This window comes from Nelumbo lutea, chromosome 6, assembly GCF_056320005.1.
Source record: "Nelumbo lutea isolate HS-2025 chromosome 6, American lotus-T2T, whole genome shotgun sequence".
Classification (NCBI taxonomy): domain Eukaryota; kingdom Viridiplantae; phylum Streptophyta; class Magnoliopsida; order Proteales; family Nelumbonaceae; genus Nelumbo; species Nelumbo lutea.
This window is the reverse complement of record NC_142689.1, coordinates 34,615,800-34,637,401: the sequence shown is the minus strand read 5'-3', so window position 1 is coordinate 34,637,401 and position 21,602 is coordinate 34,615,800. Positions and strand designations below refer to the sequence as shown.

At 34.1% G+C, this 21,602-nt stretch overlaps 4 protein-coding genes and 1 long non-coding RNA gene across 5 annotated transcripts; 3 read left to right on the top strand and 2 right to left on the bottom strand.

The window, feature by feature from the left end:
- The first annotated feature begins 950 nt into the window (after window positions 1-950).
- LOC148848485 (disease resistance RPP13-like protein 4) lies at window positions 951-6,413 on the top strand. The gene is made up of 2 exons (XM_088952408.1): window positions 951-1,024; window positions 3,665-6,413. The coding sequence occupies exon 2, from the start codon at window positions 3,669-3,671 to the stop codon at window positions 5,166-5,168; it is 1,500 nt and encodes a 499-aa protein (XP_088808534.1). The 5' UTR covers window positions 951-1,024; window positions 3,665-3,668; the 3' UTR covers window positions 5,169-6,413.
- LOC148848486 (disease resistance RPP13-like protein 4) lies at window positions 5,208-6,399 on the top strand. Its single transcript, XM_088951327.1, has 2 exons — window positions 5,208-6,257; window positions 6,349-6,399. Exons 1-2 carry the CDS (start codon window positions 5,208-5,210, stop codon window positions 6,397-6,399), a joined length of 1,101 nt encoding a protein of 366 aa, XP_088807453.1.
- Window positions 6,414-10,081: 3,668 nt separating the features above from the next.
- On the bottom strand, window positions 10,082-12,007 carry LOC148848484 (uncharacterized). Its single transcript, XR_016101381.1, has 2 exons — window positions 11,904-12,007; window positions 10,082-10,314 (listed from the first exon to the last, which is right to left on the bottom strand). It is a non-coding gene; the product is annotated as an uncharacterized LOC148848484 (long non-coding RNA).
- Window positions 12,008-13,238: 1,231 nt separating this feature from the next.
- LOC148848483 (glycine cleavage system H protein 3, mitochondrial) lies at window positions 13,239-15,284 on the top strand. Its single transcript, XM_088949283.1, has 4 exons — window positions 13,239-13,355; window positions 13,608-13,696; window positions 14,520-14,690; window positions 14,799-15,284. Exons 1-4 carry the CDS (start codon window positions 13,247-13,249, stop codon window positions 14,925-14,927), a joined length of 498 nt encoding a protein of 165 aa, XP_088805409.1. The 5' UTR covers window positions 13,239-13,246; the 3' UTR covers window positions 14,928-15,284.
- A 649-nt stretch (window positions 15,285-15,933) lies between these two features.
- LOC148848482 (ent-kaurenoic acid oxidase 2-like) lies at window positions 15,934-21,602 on the bottom strand. Its single transcript, XM_088949282.1, has 8 exons — window positions 20,722-21,602; window positions 18,054-18,531; window positions 17,663-17,926; window positions 17,361-17,450; window positions 17,175-17,253; window positions 16,971-17,077; window positions 16,734-16,855; window positions 15,934-16,192 (listed from the first exon to the last, which is right to left on the bottom strand). The coding sequence occupies exons 1-8, from the start codon at window positions 20,961-20,963 to the stop codon at window positions 16,087-16,089; spliced, it is 1,488 nt and encodes a 495-aa protein (XP_088805408.1). The 5' UTR covers window positions 20,964-21,602; the 3' UTR covers window positions 15,934-16,086.

Sequence of the window (21,602 nt, the reverse complement as noted above, 5' to 3'; positions counted from 1 at the left end):
ATTAATAATTGTTGTTACTGTTGATTTTCCCATTATTTTCACTTTTGAAACCAAAACAATGATACATAAAAAATTTCCACACGTTTTTCCTTTCTCATCCCATCCCATTTCATCCTTTCCCATTCCACCAAAATCTTCCCATGATGCACTAGGCTACTTTGGTAAATGAAGGCTTTTGCTTTCTATATTCCATGCATGTTGCCTTGAGTTTTCTTGACATTCTCCTTCCAAATAATAATCAAACTCAAAATCAATGATGGATGCTTCTAGGGTTACAAATGATATTCCATTGTCCAAATTCGAAATTTGAATTTGATCCCATTAGGGGTGAATCAAATTCCATCCATTTATAATTGGATCAAATATGGATCCAAACATGGATCTAATGTAAATCCAATTCGATTATATATAAATGTGTACACATATATACTTAAAATTTTTATTCCATCTTTTGATAAAGATGATGAGGAAATTTTGGATCTGCTACCCATGCCTACCCACGAGATACTACAGCTGCACATCAAGAACATCTCCCCTTGGCTAACAGCATTCATGCAGGGGAGATGTTCCTGATGTGCAGCTACAGTGTATTGTAGGTATAGCGCTCTTGTGGCAAAAAAGATTGAGCACTGATATATATATATATATATATATATGTTTTTACTAATCATTCATATAAGTAATTTTCATTCACTTTGTTCATAAAATGCAATATCAAAGTCATTTTTAATTCATTTTAGTGATAATTTCCATTAATTTTAGTTGAATTTAATAATACTATTCAATACCTGATTACAATCCAAATCCGTTATTCCTAATGGATACAATCCAATTGAAGTTTGAATTTAAACTAATCAAATTTGAATCTACTTACATACTTATATTTCTTGTATAAATGTCAAATACTAATATTACATGTTTCTCACTCATCACATGCTGTCAGATTTGAAGGACATTTCACATTAATTGTCATTTGTACAAGACACTTTATATCTGTTGGATCCTCAACGTTTTTGGTAATTGGGTAAGTATATTAAGATTTAGTTTTTCGTTTTTGGAATTCTCTTTTCCACTATTTTATCTAATACACTAGTGGTGATTATGCAATATATATATAGATTTATTAAGTGAAAGCTAAATAATAGAAATGGTCATTTTCTAAAATACCCCTTATAGTTTCATGGATTTACTAAAATCTACCTTATAATTAGAATTTTACTAAAACACCACTTATAATTTGTAATGAATTTAATCAACATTCCATTAGATGATGATGTTGTCCATAATGTTCATTTAAATAAATTTAACCAAAAGAAAATAACAATAAAAATACCACTTTTGCCCTTAATAGGACATGGGCAACCACTCTATTGGCTATATTTGGTCAATTTTGTTTTCTATACACAAAAGTGTTAAGGATATTTTTGGAATAAAAAATCATGGGCCTAATGGAAAAACAAACACTCCTTAATGAAATGTTGATTAAGTAAATAAGTTGTAAAGTATATGAGATATTTTAGTAAAATGAAAACAATAAGGTAGGTTTAAGTAAATATGTAAAACTATAAGATGTGTTCTAGTAAATGACTCTAATAAAAGCACATAAGAGTATACGATTGTTTTATATTTTTAACTTTTTAAATAATTAATAATTATTCATATTTAATATACTACTTTTAATAATTTTTTTCTAATGCAAAAATAACAATAATTAATTTCAATTAGGTTTATTCATCAAACTAATGAAACCAACCAACCTGATCAACTTGACTCGAGTCGGTCGGTTTTCTAGTATTTTAGGTCGACTTTGGTTCAGAAATTTTCCAATTTAACCAAGTTGGATCCATTTCACTTTGGCTATTTGTAAATCAATCAAAATCGAATAACCTAACCATGGACATATATTAATATTTTATATTTTAAATATAATTTTTAATATGGAAAAGTGAAAAATTTTCAATATTTCTTAGTCTAAAATGTTTTATATCATAAATCTAAATTTTAAATTTATTTTTTAATAATTGCACTGTAACTTTTAAAATTAAATTTGATTTTGATGTTTAAATCTTTTGAATTTACTGGCCAAACAAAAAAAAATCAACCCAAACTAATACAATATGAGTGGGTCGATTTTCACAAAAGGTTAGTTAGTTTCAATTGATCAACTCACCAACTTGACTAGATTAATTTAGTTGGTCAAATAGCTTACAAGCAAACCCAACCAACTCATGAACAATCATAATTTCAGCTAAATTAATAGTCTCATCTTTGATAAATAACAACAGTTTAATCTCCAATAATTATTGAAAATTTATAGCAAAAATACACAATTACTGAAAATATATTGATAGTGAAAAAAGTACAATAATTAAAATAATTATAAAAATATAATAAGTACTAAAAATATATTAACTTAGTCAATAAATAGTATAATCTCAAATAATAGTTTAATCTCTAATAAATATTAATCAATAAGTTATAACAAAAATAAAAAAAATACAATAAGTACAATAAATTAAATTTAAACAAATAAATTTATACATAATTGTTGAAAATACATTTATCACAAAAAACAATAAATAACTACTAAAATACAATAAACATTAATTTTAGTACATATAATTATATAATAAACACAAATTAAGAGTTTAAAATTATTATTAATAAATAATAACTTTTTTGGAAGTTATTTTCTTGAATTATTACTTGATATAAGTGAAATTAGTTATTTACAATATTGTGTAAAATATTAAATTATTATTAATTTCAATGTTATGTTATAATTATTTTTATACTTTTTAGATTTTTTTTTAATTTTTACATAATTTCTTTATTTTAAATATTTAAAATATAATTATGTTAAAAAATTTGTTATTTAAATACTTAAATAATATATACAATATTTAAAATTTAAAATATTAATTATTTATTGAATCTACTTATCCATAAAATCATAATTTATACCATTATTACATAATTTTATTATTAATTTTGTAATGTACTAAATTATTATTAATTTCAGTATTATGTCATAATTATTTTTCTACTTTGAAGATTTTTTTAATTTATTACATAATTTTTTATCTTAACTATTTAAAATGTAGTTATAATACATATTTAGTTATTTAAATATCTAAATAATTTATAAAATATTTAAATTTTATTTATTTAAAGCTATTACCTATTATTAAATATTTGAAAAACATTTAAGTTGATAATCCGGAAAAACATAATTTAAGTTGTTAGTACATAATTTCCTGATATATTTTGTAAAAATATAAAATTATTTTTTTGTGTTTTTATTAAGTATTTTAAAGTTATTATATAATTTTGTTATAATATTTAAATAATTCTTAAATTTATTCATCCAAACATTCTTTAGATAGATATAGATAAAAAGTAGGGGAGAGGATAAATAAGAATTAGAGATAATTTGGGTGAAAAACTATCTAGTCTCTAGTAAATTAGAGATAATTTTGGAAATAAATAGGAATTAGAGATTATTTTGGAAAAAAATAGGGATAGTGGGGAAGGTAATTTAGGAGAAATGATTATTTAGGTTATTGGAAAAATGAATGAGTACTTAAGAAATGATAAGGAATTAAAAAATAAAAAAAATTATAGACTTGCTTGTTTTGATTTGATGTGTGATTGGCACGTACAGGAGAATGACGGATGCAGTTTCGGTTGTCCTTTGCGAAAGCTTGATTGCCTCCATCCAAAGCCAAACCCAGCATATATGTCAGCAACTTCTGCAAGAGCTTTTATTCATGCGAAGATTCTTAAAATCTGTAGCGAGGAATAAATCAAACGATGAGAGCCTGAGAATTTTCACCGCGCAGATACGAGAGTTATTGTATGATGCAAGCGACCTTATGGATGAATCGATCCTTAACCAAAAGATGAACGAGACGTTGATCAGTAACACAATAGAGCAGATGAAGAGTCTCAGAGAAACTAATTATATGCCATACTTGGTTGCGAGAATTTCTTCATCAGAGTGTGTTAGGGCTGAGGGTAGACAACCATCAAGCTATCCTGTCCTAACAAATGATGCTGACACAGTGGGATTAGATGATGCCGTAAATGAGATTCAGGAGTGGCTATCTTGTGCGTGTGATTCCTTGAAGGTCTTTGGGTTGGTTGGAATGGGAGGGATAGGGAAAACGACCCTTGCTAACAAAATATGCAAAAATCGAAAGGTGAAGGATCAATTTCATGGCACAGTCTTGAATGTGGTCGTCTCCCAACAAAGCTCATTGAAGGAAATAATCAAAAGGATATTGAATCAACTCAAAGAAATTACAAATATTGCTGAAGACGATGAAACAGTACTGTTAAGTGAACTGAACGAAGCGTTGAAAAATAAGAGTTACTTATTGATATTGGATGATGTTTGGGAAGAAAGAAAAGGGTGTCCGAATTGGTGGAAGAGCTTGGAGTCAGCTTTACCCATATCATCATCAGAACGAAAATGTGTTATTGTTACAACCAGGAACGAGAGAGTGGCAGAATTGATGGGGGTGATCAGTGTATATCGTCTCGGGTTCCTTTCTGAGGAAGATAGTTGGTCATTGTTTTCCAAAATAGCATTTGCAGAGAATGGAGGTGAATGTCCGAATAATCAACATCTTGAAGATATTGGCAAGAAAATAGTTGGAGCATGTAAGGGTGTTCCTCTGGTAATCAAGGTTGTGGGTGGAATGCTGCGGAGGATAGGGTATTCAGTCCCGGAATGGGAAAGAATATCTAAACTTAATCTGAAGGAAGACAATGAATACGAGCAGCTGGTTGACTCAACTCTTCGGTTGAGCTATGAACTGCTCCCGAATAATGTTTTGAAGACTTGTATGTTATGCTTTTCTATGTTTCCCCCAAGCTTCACATTTAACTGTGACGACATGATCTTTTGGTGGATTGGTAAGGGTTTTATCCGAGGAACACAAGGCAAATCAGCATATGAAGTTGGAGAAGAATGCTGGAATGAATTATTCAAACGATGTTTGTTACTGGGCGTTCAAGAAGACATCTACCAGAGAAGATTCTATGAGTGTAAAGTCCATGATATGATACATGAAATGGTTAGAAGAATTGCAAGAGAGGAAAATTTCAGCAGTTATTGCTTTACTGATTACAAAGCGGCTGGTGATGAGCATTCTAGGTTGTAGGATGATAAGTCACGCAGAGTAAGCATTCTGAATACAACAATGGACAATATGGATGAATGCTTTGATGGTGATCAGCGTTCCCAACAGAAGTGGAGAACATTGATTGGGTATAACATAGTGAGACCTCGAGGCTCCATTTCGAATTTATACGAACTGAAATGGTTGAGGGTCTTGAGTCTTGCCTTCAGTACTGAAGTAGAAGTTCATCACCACGAGGAGAATGGGTTATGGTTGAGTGGGATTGGATCACTTCCACTTCTTGTTTGTCTGAAAATAAGTAATTCCGGACAAGAAGAACTCACAGACTCCATTGCTCACCTTCAAAATCTCCAAATGTTGTTTTTATTGAATTTCCATACTTTGAAGCACTTACCGGAGCACTTGAGATCTTCAAGTAAGCTAACCATCTTGGTTACTGACTGTAATTCTCTAGAGAATCACCCAATTGGAATTGGAAGCATGCGGAAACTCCAACAGTTAAAAGGGTTTGTTCCTGCACCAGTGGGTAAGGTTGGATGCCGGATTTCTCACTTGGAAAATTTGACCCAGCTCAGACAGCTTACAATTAAGATACACTGGGCAGATCAGATCGGGGAAGGGGAGCTGCAAGTGTTGTCAAGTTTGAGACACTTGAAGAGCCTAATAATATTCTTTATTGAAGCTAAAATGACTACGACGGAAATGGAACAGATAGAAAGTAAGCTGCAGCATTGTGAATTTTCTGCCCCTTGGGATCAGCTTGAAGAGTTTGAAATATTCAACTTTCCAGGAACAACAACACCTGCTTGGCTTAATCCAGCTTTTCTTCCCAATTTGCGGTTCCTTCGTATTTATGGTGGAATAAATATTTCTGGATTGCATCAAAGCTTCTTTGGAAGACATGGGAGAGAAAACAAGAAATGGAAATTGGAGGCGATAGCTCTGCAAGGCTTGCCTAAGTTGGAGGCGGATTGGCACTCAATAGCGGAGACAATGCCATTCCTAAGACTACTGAAAGTCAACTCGTTAAACTCAAAGCTGGAGGGCAAATTCCCTTGCGACGTGGTAGATGGCATTATGATTTGGGAGAAAACAATGAGTAGGAAACAAGCAAGTGGGTTTAAAGGATTTCAGGATTTATTACCATCTCTCTCTCTCTTGCTCTTGTATGGTTTTACTTTTTTGTTTTGTTCCTGATCAGTGTTTGATCTTGTATGGTTTTGGACCACCTTATGTCTTAATTCTTGACTGATATAGATCCTTTGTTCCTTTCCCAACAAGACACATGGCAATTTGACTTTGGTGTTTTCCTGAATTTTTCTCATCCATTACATATTTCATGGTATTCTCAAATTATGTTGGATTTGTGTTCTCCTTTCTATAATATGTTTTAGATTTGCATTTCTTATACTATTGGATTATTGAGACATGATTTCAAAATGTCAGGATTTGGAGTTTTCTTGTGTACATGTAGCTTTGTAGGTAGACCAGAATTTTTAACTTATGATGGGACATAATATATATTATTAGATTTTTGCATGTGTATGGAGAAGATAATTTCTTAACTAATTTCATTTTTAAGATGGGTCAAATAACTCTAATCTTATTTTACAATTTATTAAAAAACATTAAATTATTTGATTTGTGGAAATGCTCTACCCCTTACCTTGTGTAGAGCTTTATTTTCTGTTTGCACACAAAAATAGAGCAATTTGGGTATCAAGTAATACATTATTTTAAATAATTGTTTGTGTTTATTTAACCCAAAATAAGTTACACGAATCATATGTTCATTTAGAAACTTGTTGGGCCATGAGCTGGCCACATGACAACCCAACCCTTGAGCTTCCCAGTCACAAGAATTCTCTCTCATCCTGTGGAAAAACCCCAAAATCCACAGAAATTAATGGAAACAAAGCCCCTTGAAACACTTAATGAACTCCCTTTTTCTCTTCTGGAAATTTAACCAACTTTCTTTTTCTATTGATTTTTTTTTTCTAGTATACAAGATCTATGGATTGATAAAAATTATGATTTATCTTGTATGTTTTTGAAAGTACTCATTTATAAATGCATGTAAGCGTTACTAAAATTATATAAGCTCAAGGTGATCATTGAATGTATGTTTATTTTAAAATTAATTCATAAAAAGCCTTTCAAACATGAACAATTAGATTAGGATTGACTGAGTTGTATGTGTTAGGTTGATCATAGGTGGGGTTTAGATTGGCAAAATCAACTAAATCTAGAGGTGTAAATTAGGTCAGGCCCGACTTTGGACCGGCCTAACACAGCACGACGGCATGTGGGCTGTGCAAGGTCCAATATGACACGGTATGGCTGTGTGTGTCATGCCACCTGCGGCCCATGAGTTAGCACGGCCCATCATGGGCCGGCACAGTATGGCCTGTAGTGGGTCGCGCTTGGCCTACCCGAGAATTAACTATTCAGGACTTTTCCCAATAGCTAGTTTTAGCTTTTTGAGATTTTTTTTACAGAAATATCTCCCCAACAGCTATAAACAATTATATAGAAGGTATTTATGTATTTTAGTTATAGGAGAAGAAAAAATAATACAAATGCCCACTAATAACTATATAACATTTAGTTTAATTGGATAAAATGATAAACATCTCTCTTCCTATGTGTCTAATTAATTGCTCCTGTGTGGTTTTACTTTTTTGTTTTGTTCCTGATCGGTGTTTGATCTTGTGTGGTTTTGGACCACCTTACGTCTTAATTCTTGACTGATATAGATCTTTTGTTCCTCTCCCAACAAGCAACAATACAACTAATGTTAAATAAAGTATGCCATATAAATTATACCGTTTTAATTTTTGTATGGCTTACAAATTCATCTTACACTACACATTTTGAATATTGTTGTGTGACCCACTTGAAATTATATATACAATGTTGTAGGTGTGTGGTGTACCAATTAGAAACCCAAATTTAAATCTTATGGATGTGAAATTTGGATTCTACTAGTCTGAGTTCGTTTCACCATATCTAAAATAAATAAAAAGCAAAATCCGAGGTTTTTGGGTCGAGCAGGTCAAAACGGTCAAGGTAGATTTTAGGTGTTTATTGCATCTTGACCATTGAATTAGCACTTAGGCTATGTTTGAAAACGATGCAAACAAATGTGAATGCCAATATGTAGAGTGTAAAATGGTTTATATAAATTGCAAAGTTGGGTCAGTTTTGTACCAACAAATTTACCTTCTTACCAAAGAGACTTTTAGTTGTTGTGGATGCAAAAATGAATTTCATTAAAGCATATGCTTTTTTTTTTTATCAAAAGCCCACTTGAATACAAATTTACTTCTTTTTTATTAATGTACTTTTACATCTTATTATCAATATAAATATGCAATGGTCTATCATTTGTCCACGCATAAATGTATTGTTGCCAAACAGCAGTGGCAAGCCAGCAACAATAGATCCGACCTTAGATCTCATCCCAGGTCTCACTGATCTCTCTACTCCATGGTATTCAAAACCGGACCGGAAAAATTAGGAATCGGTCAGGTCCAAAATATTGAACGGACTGATTAACTATTCGAATGGTTTTAACCATTTTTTAAAATTTTTATTTTTTGTTAGAATGGGCTGGCCGTTTGGATCGAACAGTGGACTGTTCGAATCGGTAACCGAACCCCTAACCAGTTCGGTTTTAAAAACCATGCTCTACTCTCTTAATGATCTCAGATGTGAGATCTCAAAACTGATCTCATTTCAATCCCTCCCCATCTATTGATATGCTCTCTTCGTTAAGACTTCGTATAAAATTAAATAACAGTTTAGTACTGTTTGAGTTGAACGGTTTAGCGGTTTGCTCGGGTCAGCGGTTTTCTGATTGGGTCAACTGTTTTTTCTTTTTCAAAAAAGCGGTCCACTTAGAAAATCGACGCGTTTCCTGAGTCAAATGATTTGACGAGTTTTTAAAACAATGTATATGTATAGGGATAATAAATCTCTCTCTCTCTCATGATTCTTTCAAAAAGCATTGACAAGTAGAGAAAAACAGAAAGAAGAAAATAAAAAAGTAAGCGTAGATAAATTTACTTATATAACCTATAGGGTAAAAAAGTGTTCACGACCTCTCTCTCACCAAACCGTTATCTCCTAATACACCTCAAACTACCTTTCACTCTCTTATCTTTTTAAATAAGATACAAGTTAGCTTGATGTGAGTCCATATTTGAATGGCATCCAATATTAACATGGGTCTACATTACGAGGGGCTCCGCCCTTGCACCCCTAGTAGTGGTAGAGCTGGGTTACGACGACGGCCCAGGCTCTTCGCTTTTAGCATACGCTATGTGGGGTTGTCTCTTGATGGGGTCGAACTGGCTTGGTTCACTTTCTAAAAAAAATAGAGTTGTTACCTAAATTTTTAAAATTAGAAATTTAGAAAAATCTAAATTTTCAAGAAATTAAAATTTATTAAGCACATGCCCAATTTAATCAACCTCTACTTCGGAAATTTTAATAATTCATGAGCTATAAAACATTTATTAAGCAGCACATATGTGGAAAGAAGCTAAAAGTATATGCAAATTGTGAATTAAACCATGATAAATTAATGAAATAGGCTATAAAACCAAAGAACAAAATTTAAACAAATGAACTAATGCTATAAATGTGTGAACTGAACGAACCGTGCAAAGTGAGTTAGACTAAATAAATTAGTCTAAGAAACATACATATCTAAGAACAACAATACAACACTACAAAGATCAGAAGCAAAACACATGTTAATGAGATTAACGGGCCTGTCTTACGAGACTGAATAGAAGAACTTGGAAAATGCCTAAGAAAATGACTGATTTATGACTTAGTATGTGTTTGGTTCCATTTGTGTTTTTCATTCAACGTTTGTACTTTATTTATTTGTAAAATCGAAAAAGGTAATAATTGCAACAGTTTATGACAATTAGGCACCACATCAGCATAATAGTGAAAAAAACACATAATTGTTTGAGTAAGCTTTAAAAAGTAATTTGCCCAAATAGTAGGCATGCACAGAAATTGAAGTCACATTTTGCTTTTCTCAACGTGTACGAAAGAGCATGAGAGGGGAACTGCAAAAGTGGCGCCTATGTGGTAGTGTTTACTAAATAAACGCCCATGAAACCAAACACCCTCTTAGTGAGCTGATCACCTATAGCAAACCAGAAATTTAATAAAGTTAAGTGGTGATGCCAGTAACAATTAAATACAATTCTCAAAGGAATTGATGTAACTCTAAAAAATAAAACCAACTAAAATTATAAGCCGAAGGCTACAAGCTACTCAAATAGTAAAGTTAAACAATGATTAGAAAAGAAAGAAAAACTAATAACATGGAATAATAAAATGATTAAATGAAAAAAAAAATGCAAAGTATGAATTGTTTAGGGAAAGCAATAAGTAAAAGGGAAATTGTCTAAAACTCACCATGAGTTTTCAGCATCTCTTAAATTCATCACAACTTTTCAAAATGTCTAAAACTCACCATGTCACTAACTTGACGTTAAAAAGACCAACGATGTTAATATATTACAATTTTAACCTTCATAGAAAAGTATAAAATATATACAAAATAAATTAACGGGTGTTAATATATTACCATTTTAATATTTAGACATGAAAAAAGGAAAAAGTTCAACAAAATATTTTCAAATATAAATAGAAATTACAAAAAATATAAAAAATTATAAAAATTGCAAACAAAATAAAAATCATTTTAAAATTATAGAAACTATAGAAATTGAAAAACAAAATCAGAAAATAAAAATATAGAAAAGACACAAAAAATTATAGAAAAACACATAAATTGCAAATAAATAACAAAAAATATAGGAAAATTTATAGATTGTAGAAAACAGAAACGATAAAAAACATTGGAATTATAACAAAACACTAAAAACGCAGAAAAAAACAAGAAAATTGAAAACTGAAAAAAACCACTTTTTTCCTCAACTCACCATTGAAGGAAAATTTGGTCATGAAAATTATTATTTATGCTGACATTGACACCTCTGTTAAGAGGCATTAACTGTGCACTAACGGAAAGAGTTTTGGAAAATAAAAACTTAATGACATGGTGAGTTTTAGGCATTTTGAAAAATTGTGGTGAGTTTAAGAGAAATGTGAAAATTTACAGTGAAACTAAAAAAAACTCACAATGTTTATTTTATTTCCCCAAATAAAATAAACATTGAAAGTAAGAAATAATGAATGAGGAAACAATTTTATGGAATGACTAATCAAAACAAAAGGACGAAACAAATCATGTCAGAAAGCCTGAATATAAAAAAGAAAGTTAAGTGAACAAAATAATTAAAGAATAATATGAAAATGCTGATTAGTGAAAGATAGATGATGAATGCAGAGAAATGGACTAAAATATAGATTTCAATGTAAAAGAAAAAAAAAAAAAAAACAAAGGTAAAAGGAAGAAAAACGGAAAAAGTAAAAAAAGGGGGAATTAAGAAGGAATCATCAGGTAGGATTAAATTAAGGACCAACTCACGTACTGTTAAAATAAATCTAAGAATCGAATTACAGATTAAATAATTAAAATCTAAGATAAATCAAAATAGTATTCTAAAAAATGATGCAAATGTCAAACAAGAAACCGAAATGAAAAATCACCCAGAGATTTAAAAGACGAATATGTAAATGAGATAACAGAACTGGACGTGGATTGTGGTTATGTAGCTCGATTGATGGATACATTGCGCTGGATGTGTTCGGATGCTCTCTTACATGATTTGGCTTCAAGACAGAACTTCAGATTTTGGGGATTTTCTGGCCACTCCTACGATGGCTCTTGTATAGATTCCTCTGTGGCTAACGCGTCTCCTTTCCCTACTCTTGTGTTAAGAGAAGGCATCTATTTATACGAAAGTTTGGGTTCATCTAGCATTAAATCTTAATGACGGAAATTTGGTATTGGGAGATAAATGATTACGGTTAGAGTCTTTCTTAGTTTGGGAAAGGGAGTCTTAGAAGTTCACCTATAAAAAATGAACACGTAGATCTAGTTAAAAGTGTAATCCTAATTTATTTTGGATTAGGATAGAACTTGCAAGAAAAGATAGTGCTCAAAAAGGGTGAGATGTTCTAATCCCATGGTATTATTCTAGGGGATCCCAATTTGAATGTTACGATTAGTCAGAAATGGTTTATTGGATTTGGAATTTTGGGTTCTATGTATCTATTGTATTGGATCTTTATCTTAATGTGAGATAAGGTTTTGGATCAAAATGATTCTGATCGAATGATTAGGATTAGATTCATCTTCGGGTCTTAAGATGAAAGGGTAAATAGTGTTAGATTTGGATGATTTTGATATTGTCAGATTTGGAGTTTTAGGATTAATTCATGCTCCAGATCATAAAATGGAGGGGTGAACAGTGCCGAGTTTGGGCAATCTTGATATCATTTGATTTGGAATTTGAATCTCTATGTGTTTATTGGTTTAATTAGGTTAATTTGGTGGTCCACAAAAGTCTCACAAAAATATCCCTAGATGGATTGAGAAACTGGAACATTGCTTGAAGATCAAAGTGCTATAGAGAGAAAAATAAAGAATAAAGTGCACAAAAATGGGGTATCTATACATTACTATGAAATTTTTTTCTTCTGATTTTTCTCAATTTTATTCAAACAAGAACCCAACTACAATTCAAGACACACACACACAACAACAAAGGGTTAAAACGTTCTCAAGGCAAAATGAGTAACATGGCAAAACACATGTCCATTGTTTCAAGTCAAAGAGCATGCCTCTCTGCATTCTCAATCGTCTTATCTGCCAACAAATTAATAATCATCTAATTATAATCCATAATTATGGTTAACATCCATGCACGGTCCCATGGAACTAAGGAAAAAAGGTACTTAATTGGATTTTGTTTATTAATTATTAGATAGGATGAGAGGCTCTCAATAGTCACGTGACCACCACTGACTGAGTACAAACACATCCATTCATTCACGATAAATCAACAATAATAATATATCACAACCTTTCCATTCATTCTCTGCCTTAGTACCTGCTCTCTCTATTTAACCAACCAAACAGACAACCAGAGAGTCAAGATAATATGGCACTCAGAATGTGGGCTTCTTCAACAGCCAGTGCACTTAGAGTTTCCTGCGCTGCCAAGTCCTCCCTTTCTCCAGCATTTTCTCTCTCTAGATGCTTCTCTACTGGTACTCTTATCTCTCTTTCTCTCCTCCCTTAATCTACAGAAAAGAATTACAGATGAGCTTTTGCTTTTAATTTGTTAACTAAAATCATTCTTTTCATCAAATGGGTCTCCTTGGAATATCTCAATTTCTTTTTGGTTTGCTTGTTTCTTCTGATGTTTTTTTTTTTTTTATGTTGGATTAGTTTCAAATTCCAACACAGACATCCATCTCAGTTAATTAATTTCTTTGCTTTAATTCGATCATTTCATGCAGTCTTGGATGGATTAAAATATGCTTCCTCACATGAATGGGTAAAGCATGAAGGCGCAGTGGCAACAATTGGCATAACTGACCATGCTCAGGTTGTCATTCCCTCAACAGCCAACCCAACTGAAATTTAAAGTTTAATTCTCTTCAGAATCAACCACAGTTATTAGATCCTGCTATAAGCTTCATTCACCTTTCTCTTGTATAGATTTTCTCTTTTTCTTTTCTTCTGTATTTTGCTGTTATTTCAAGACTGTTCAGTGCTAATTCAAAACTAAAGGAACGGAGTTCGGTTTGCTCTTTGTCGAAGAAACATGGCCACAAGTGAGTTTATCTAGTGGAGAATTATATTCTGTTCTTGACGTCCATGGTTCTCAATGTTATCCCAACTCCATACATAGTATATGAAATGGCATACACCAACTCATAGCTTTGACAATCTGATTATTGGGCTTAGATCGACCATCCAGAAATTATGGGCCACATGTTGGGTAATGGAGATGGGGACCATCTGGAATGCTGGACTTCTGGTGGTCCATCAAATCACTGGTTTGTTTTTTCATTTGGTGCTGGTCCCCAAAGTCCCACATTTATTTTTATTTTTATTTTTTATTTTTTTTTTTGGGGGGGGGGGGGTGGGTGGGTTTCTTTTTCTCCTTAGTGAGTAGTACAGTTCTTGTGCTGAACCGCTTGGTCCAAAATGGTTGATGGTTTGACCATCTGATCAACTTAAAAAACCCGTGAAAATACATACAAAATAATTAAATAATAAACCAAAAATAATCAAAACAATCCTCATAACTATTGATTTCTGAATGTTTTCTTATAAATAATAAAATAAGGGTTCTTTTACCGGATTAGATGGTTAACCCAGGTGATGGTCCAAATGAGCCATCTATTTTGTGGACTGGATTGCAGGACCATCTTGGGGAAGTGGTGTTTGTGGAGCTGCCGGAGCCAGGTGGCTCGGTGTCAAAAAGTGGCAGCTTCGGAGCTGTAGAAAGTGTGAAGGCAACTAGTGATGTGAACTCCCCTATTTCAGGGGAGATCGTTGAGGTTAATACCAAGCTTAGTGAAGCACCCGGTTTGGTAAGGAATTCCAGCTCTCTTTCAGGTTTCAATTCCATTGAATTTGAATTCCTGCCTCTTTTAGTTTAGTTCTTTGGTTGTGGGCTCATTGCATACAGTGATGTGTAGATCAATTCAAGCCCATATGAAGATGGATGGATGATCAAGGTAAAGCCCAGCAGCCCATCAGAATTGGAATCCTTGATGGGTCCAAAGGAGTACACCAAATTCTGCGAGGAGGAAGATGCTGCCCATTAGAATTGGAAGATTCCTCCGGGTTCCTCTTCTTATGATGAAGAAGATATTTAGCCAAACTTTTGAAAAAATTTCTGTTGATTGTTAGAGAATTACAGGCATCGAACTTATTTTACATTCCCCAGTTCTGTTCTCAGTCTCTTTATTTGTAGTTGTGCAGTCTTCATGTAAGGTGGTGTTTGGTGAGTTTTTTTTGGCACATCTTTTTGGTTTGTGGAAAGCTCAAAATATTAAAAAATGGTCTTTTCCGTTTGGTATCGCTTAGATCAAAATATGCCAGGACGAGCACATGGAAAGACGGAAAAAAAAACAAAAATCAAGAACACTTAAATGAAGTTTTTGATCTTTCCACATTGAAAATAGCATTGCCAGCTGTTTTTATCAACCTGGTAGACCATGCTGTGAACCAAACGGTCTTGATCCTTAGGCTGTGTTTGGTTACAGTGCAATTTTATTTGCATTAGTACAAATACATGGGAGTGTAAATGTAAAAAATGTAAATTCTTTAATTTTGTTTTGGGTTTTACTTTATTCTGCTTAATGTCTTAATTTACTTCACTTGTACTGTAATCAAACAAAATAAGCTAAATTTTGAAATAAAAATAGGTCACAATTTACACTCAAATCATTTACACTGCCATGATTTTATATCAGTGCAAATTTATTTGCATTGCAATCAAACACAGCCTTAAAGACAAGACCCTAAAAGCTCAATGTGTCTTTTAAAAGATCTACCTAGAAAGACTTACCAACCAACAACAAAACTGTTGAAAGATCGAGTGCCCTCTTTCTTTCATGCATCAAGGCTTCAAAATCCAATGGTTAAAAAGAGGTATGAGATTGGTTGTGGTTGAATCCTGTTCAACCGACTCATCTGGACTGATACTCAAATCAACAGCAAAAACTATGACCATTTTCTGTAGGGTCGTCGTTAATGGGTTGGGTTTGGGCCTAGAGTTCACCCCCTGTTTTGTTTTTCTGTATGTACTTGAAGAAAAAAACATGAACATACCCAAAAGAAGCCTTTATTAACAGCAAATAATCTACACTTTCCATTACCAAATCATCTTGACAATAAAAAAAATTATTTAGAATTCAATCCTTTTTATGGATAAATAAGAAGCATAACACATGCTGTTATTGCTTTTCTTTTTCTTCCAGTCTACATAGCTGGTGATGAAATCTTTCTGATTCTTGCTAAGCAATTGTCTATGGGCCTTGTATGAGGCAAGTACCTCACTGGGCATTCTGGGTTAAGCCGCTCAAGCCTGCGAATGGCCAATTCAGAGTAGATTGTTAGAAAAATAAGAAAATTACTTATATTTGTTAAAACGTGAAAAGAACACTAACTATTTGGTTCATGGGAATAGAGGTCTGGAATCGGATTCCAACTGTTTGGTTAGGTAGAATCAGAACCCATTTTCATTGCTGGGAATGGCACTCGTTCATATGAGGGAATGGCCTTTCCCTCCCTCTCCCCCAGGAATGAGAAACCAATCCAGCCAATTTTGATTCCGATTCCAACTCTAGTTTGAACCAAACAGGTGAGGGAATGGACCACTCTGGTTCCGATTCTGATTCCGATTGTAAACCAAACGGACCCTTATATCACAAATATTGATGGATTTGTATGGAGATTCCATCCCAACTCCCGAGGATTTTTTTTTTCTTTGGTAATTCTATAACTATTAACTAAAGAATCTGAGACTTGATATTCTCTTATTAATCGAGAGAATGCATTTAAAATTTATTTTTCTTTCTTTTTTGTTAGACCAACTCGGAGATGGAAACTCAAGTTGAGGAACTCACTGATAATTAAGAAGAAAATAGTGGAGGAAAATAGAGATCTCTAGCTTGGCAAGATCATTTCCAGGGCACAGCCTGCTTCCTGCTCCAAAGGGAAGGTAGGTTCCTGCTTTGGGTGTATACCCCTGGACACAGACAGTTTGAGAAGATTATGTATTAGATTACAGTACAAACCCCGTCGCAACACATATGTACCAAAAGAAATAGATAAGAAAGTTATAAATATAAAATCTTACTCACATCCCATCTAGAAGGATTAAATTCCTTTGGATTAGGGTAAATTTCAGCATCCAAGTGAACACTCCTGAACCAAACCAAAACTTTCCATCCCTTGGGTATGCTGTAACCTGGAGAAATACACCATTTTCTCTCAATAAATCATAAATCAGAGAGAGAAACTTCAACCCAGAAAGATAGAAAATAAGAGAGTTCAAAGAAGCTGACCACTGATATTGACATCCTTTCTAGCCTCCCGGAATACTACTAGTGATATATTAATGAGACGCAGTGTTTCATCAATCACCTTCAAGGTCAAGACATTGCTGTAATTATTTGTATTCCATAAACCTACTAGTAGTCAACTCTGCTTGAAATTTGAGGAGCCTGAAATTCAGGTCATAGAGCAAATACCTTGGAAAGATAATCCATTTGTCTAATTTCCTTGAGCGTCAAACCTTTCTGTGTGGGTAGTCGGTTCCTTACAATCTCCTCTTGCTCTGCCTAAAACATGTGGTAATATTCAGTTAGAAAACAGTCGGTGGAATAGATATAATTGGCAGAGTTGCAGAGGTAATGCTGGACTCAGCATCCATTTGAATTTTCAAAAATTTGTGCTTACTTGGGGCTAAACCAACTAAATATGACTGAGTTGAAGCTTAACTAAGCCTTTCTGCATATAGAAAAACCTCTAAAACTAGATTCTCTGGTTTCACCTTTGCCTTTTGGAATAACTCTGGATGTTTCTGTAGTAAGACAGTGGCCCACATTGTAATGTGGCCAGAAGATTCATGGCCAGCATTCAAGTACATGACTAGAACATCGATGATCTCGTCGTCGCTCAGCCTTCTGCCATTCTCATCTTCGACATACATGAGAACATCCATCATGTCTTTCTTCGCCGGAGGTGGACAACTCATCATCCTCTGCCTTCTCTCTTTCACAACCGAATCAAGAATTGCTACAAGGTTTTTCCGAGACTGAAACCAAGAAAACCAGTTGGCAGATTTGATAATGAAAAAAGCCATTGTTCCATAAACATAACAAAAAGAAGCTTATAGAGACAACAACTGTTATATAAGGAAGAACAAGGCTTCACACCGTCACCTTGAGAGCTTTGTGATATGCAAATCCGGGGAGATTAATGGCCATTGCTCTTACTCCATAATTTAGAGTTGTATATTCCTTCTCCAGAGCCTCCATTATATTCTCACTCTCAGAACTGAGAAATATGTACATGATTATCTTAAAAGTAAGCTTCCTCAGCTCAGTTAAGAACTCAATTGTCTCCATAACAGCCCATTTCTCCAATGCAGATTTTACACAGTCCTCAATATACCCAAGATACATAGATAATGCCTCTTGCCCATTAACTGGAGCAGCTGTTAGATGCCGCAGACGCCGGTGTTCTTCGTCGGAAATGCCTATAAAAGACTTCCTTCCGATGAGATCACAAGTGGCCCTAGGCCAACCGGGTCCAAATGTTTCATCATCCATTAGAACCTGCCTGCAGGATTCTGGTAATGTAACCATTATACTTGGGCTTCCGAACATGAAGGCCTTGTATACTCCAGTTCGACCATATCTGCATTGCAAATCAAACGATGTCACAATTCACAGTGTGATCAGGAAAAACATTAACAGTTGAATAGCTACGATTTCCTTCAGTGGCTACAACTCCTATCAGGACTTAATGGGCTGGTCCTTGATGGACCACCAAAGTTCCAACCTTTTCCGTGTCACCAAGGACTGAATGCTGAACGGGTTCAGCAGGCCTAAGGTCTTGCCACCTGGCAACAATTCGGACAGGTTCCACTACACCAGACGTATATAACCTACTTGGTTAATTATCCCTTCTCGAGTCTCGGGTATAGACCGCCCACCCGACTGATACTCAGAGTTTGAATTTGAAGTGGTCAACACGGTTTTCTTTGACCATGGAAATTCCAATTAATACTTGCCTTTGTGGTCAGTTAAGGTAGTTAGGCATCTTTTGATTTTGTTTTTTAATAGGATAAGATTTTTTTTTCCTGTTTTTTTGCCGGTGGGTCCATTCAGATTTCTTCTGCGGATATGTCCAGAAGATAAATGACAGTCCACTCTGGGCGGGGACGTCCAGGAAAGACATGATACCACGACAAATGAAACATCCTTTAGGCCCTGGGCCCCATTCCATATTCCTCTGGTTGTTGCTAAATGACAGAATTGCCCTTACACGTAAGAAAAAAAATTTAAATAATGGTTTAGAATGGATAGCACGTGTGGCAGCAAGATTGGTAGGCCAATTCAAATTTAAATCCGATTGTTGTTAGACTTGGATATTTCTCTATATGTATAAACATACATATATAATTTATCGACCATCATATGGAAAAGATATGATATAGGAAAAACAACTGTCCAATAAATTAAAATCATAAGTGGTAGTGAATCAGGTGTTATTTATCAAAATTCAATGATAGGTTTTGATTGATCAAAATTCTTTTCATATCATTTTTTTTCTGTATCATAGATTTTTTCATTTATTTAATTATAAATATCTTTAAATTACATTTTCATAATTTTTTTATAAAAAGACATATATATGATAAAAATAATTGAAAAATTATTGTATTTTTTATATTTTATACTATATTTTCTTTCTTTTTCTGAAATTGAAATTGACATTTGTGGAATTAATTCTATCAGACCCATTTCTATCCATGCACCGGAAACATCTGCCATGAATAATAACATATATAGGTATGGAAGATGTTCCTGATGCACGATGGGATGTGCTTGTGAGATCAGTGTGAGGCATGCTCTGTGAGGAATAAATCCAGTCTCGTTGTTTTATACTGTTCACGTGGGACTGCCTCACTGACAGCTAAAGCCTCATTTACCGAGCCCAGGTCTGCTCCTCACACGGACGTTACATTGTGTTTTGGCTGCACCAGGAACATCTCCCAAATTTATATTTATTATTCATAAGAGATGTTTCCAATACAGGGTGAAATGTGACTGTGAGGCACTTAGTGAGGAGCAGATCTCAATTCTCATCTGCCATTTTATAATAAAATGTATCTAAAATCATGTAAGTATTAAATAATTACTAGACTAATTAAAAATAACTCCCATAAATTAACTGTGTTACTAAAGGAAAAGATGAGAGGAGGAGATGGATGCAGATTCAATATCATATATTGAGATGCAAATCTGGATTAATCAGATCAGATTTTGGACAATTTGTAACATTAGAACCTTGCTATTAATGTTATTAACAGTATTTGATGATCAGATCGAGACTGGATCTGCTCCTCACACCTGGCGCTTCACACTTCACACGCACATCCTACCATGCATTGAGAGCATCTCCCGTATATTAGTTATTATTCACGAAAGATGTTCTCAATGCATGGTGGATGTGCCTGTGAGGCGCCCATTTGTGAGGAGCAGATCCCGGTAAGATCAGATCAGGTTCTGGTTCTCAACTTCGCATGGACATGTGAATAAAAAAGAAAACGATCAATGCCTGATGATCAGATCAGCCAATCGGGTAGCGGTTTTCATGGACCATCACTTACTGTTTATGAACATTTCATAAAAGATTAATTAATTAAAAAACGGAGAAGTAATGCCAACAAGAATGACAAGAACCACCGCCGGCGCCGGCATCTTCTCTCTCTCTCTCATTCCAGTAAGTCAGTAAGTAGCTATATCATTCATTCTAAAGAATACTCACTCTACAACAACAGCTTGATGTTTAAAACTAGAGAGAGGAGAGAGAGAAACTGACCTCTGAAGAAAGGTGGAGATGAAGGAATCGGGATCACCAGACTTGTAAGCTCTGAGGAAGGACCACATGTTTCCAATTAAAGGCAAACCCAGATCGCCTGGAGGGAGAGACAGTCGCTTTTCACCCAATCTACGCTCATAAAACCAAGCATTTGCTCTCTTGAGCAAAATGTAGAGAGCAAATGAAGCAGCCAAGACCAAGAGCAGCACCAAGTACACCTCCCAAATAAAACCCACCTCCATTAAAAGGCTGACTGACTGATTGCTGCTTGTTTTTCCTCTTGGCTGCTATAATTTTATCAAAGCTCGATCTGTTTATCTTCTATCACACTTTACCTCCAACGTTCAACTCTATATGGATATATAGCAAAAGAGAAAGAGGATGGGGTCCAGTATTGTTGTAATCTTTGTCTGCTGATATGAAATTGAAAAATAATAAAACCAAGTATAATCTCTCCCCATTTATCCTTAATGGGCCAAGGGAATTTGCCCGCCTCTCTCTCTCTCTCTCACTTTACTTGCCTTGTCCTTTTCTCAAAAGCCTCGATTCTCTCCTAGTTTAAAAAAAAATTTAAATGAAGGAAATCTGTTCTCTGTGCTCACAGTCACAGATTCAAGACACTGAGTTGAGGACATAGCTAAGCTAGCAAGGATGAGTCATGAAAACACTGAGCTCCTTTTTTCTTTTCATAATGAAATAGTGAATTGTTGTGACTGCCCTCACTCGCCAGGGCTGCTAACAGTGTGCGTTTGTCCAAAATTCGAATTTGAATTCCATCCCATTAAGGATGAACCGAATCCAATCTGTTCATAGTTTGATAGAACGGCCGGAGCATTTGGTAGGAACCATTCAGGCAATCGATTCCTTTTTAGCCCAAACCC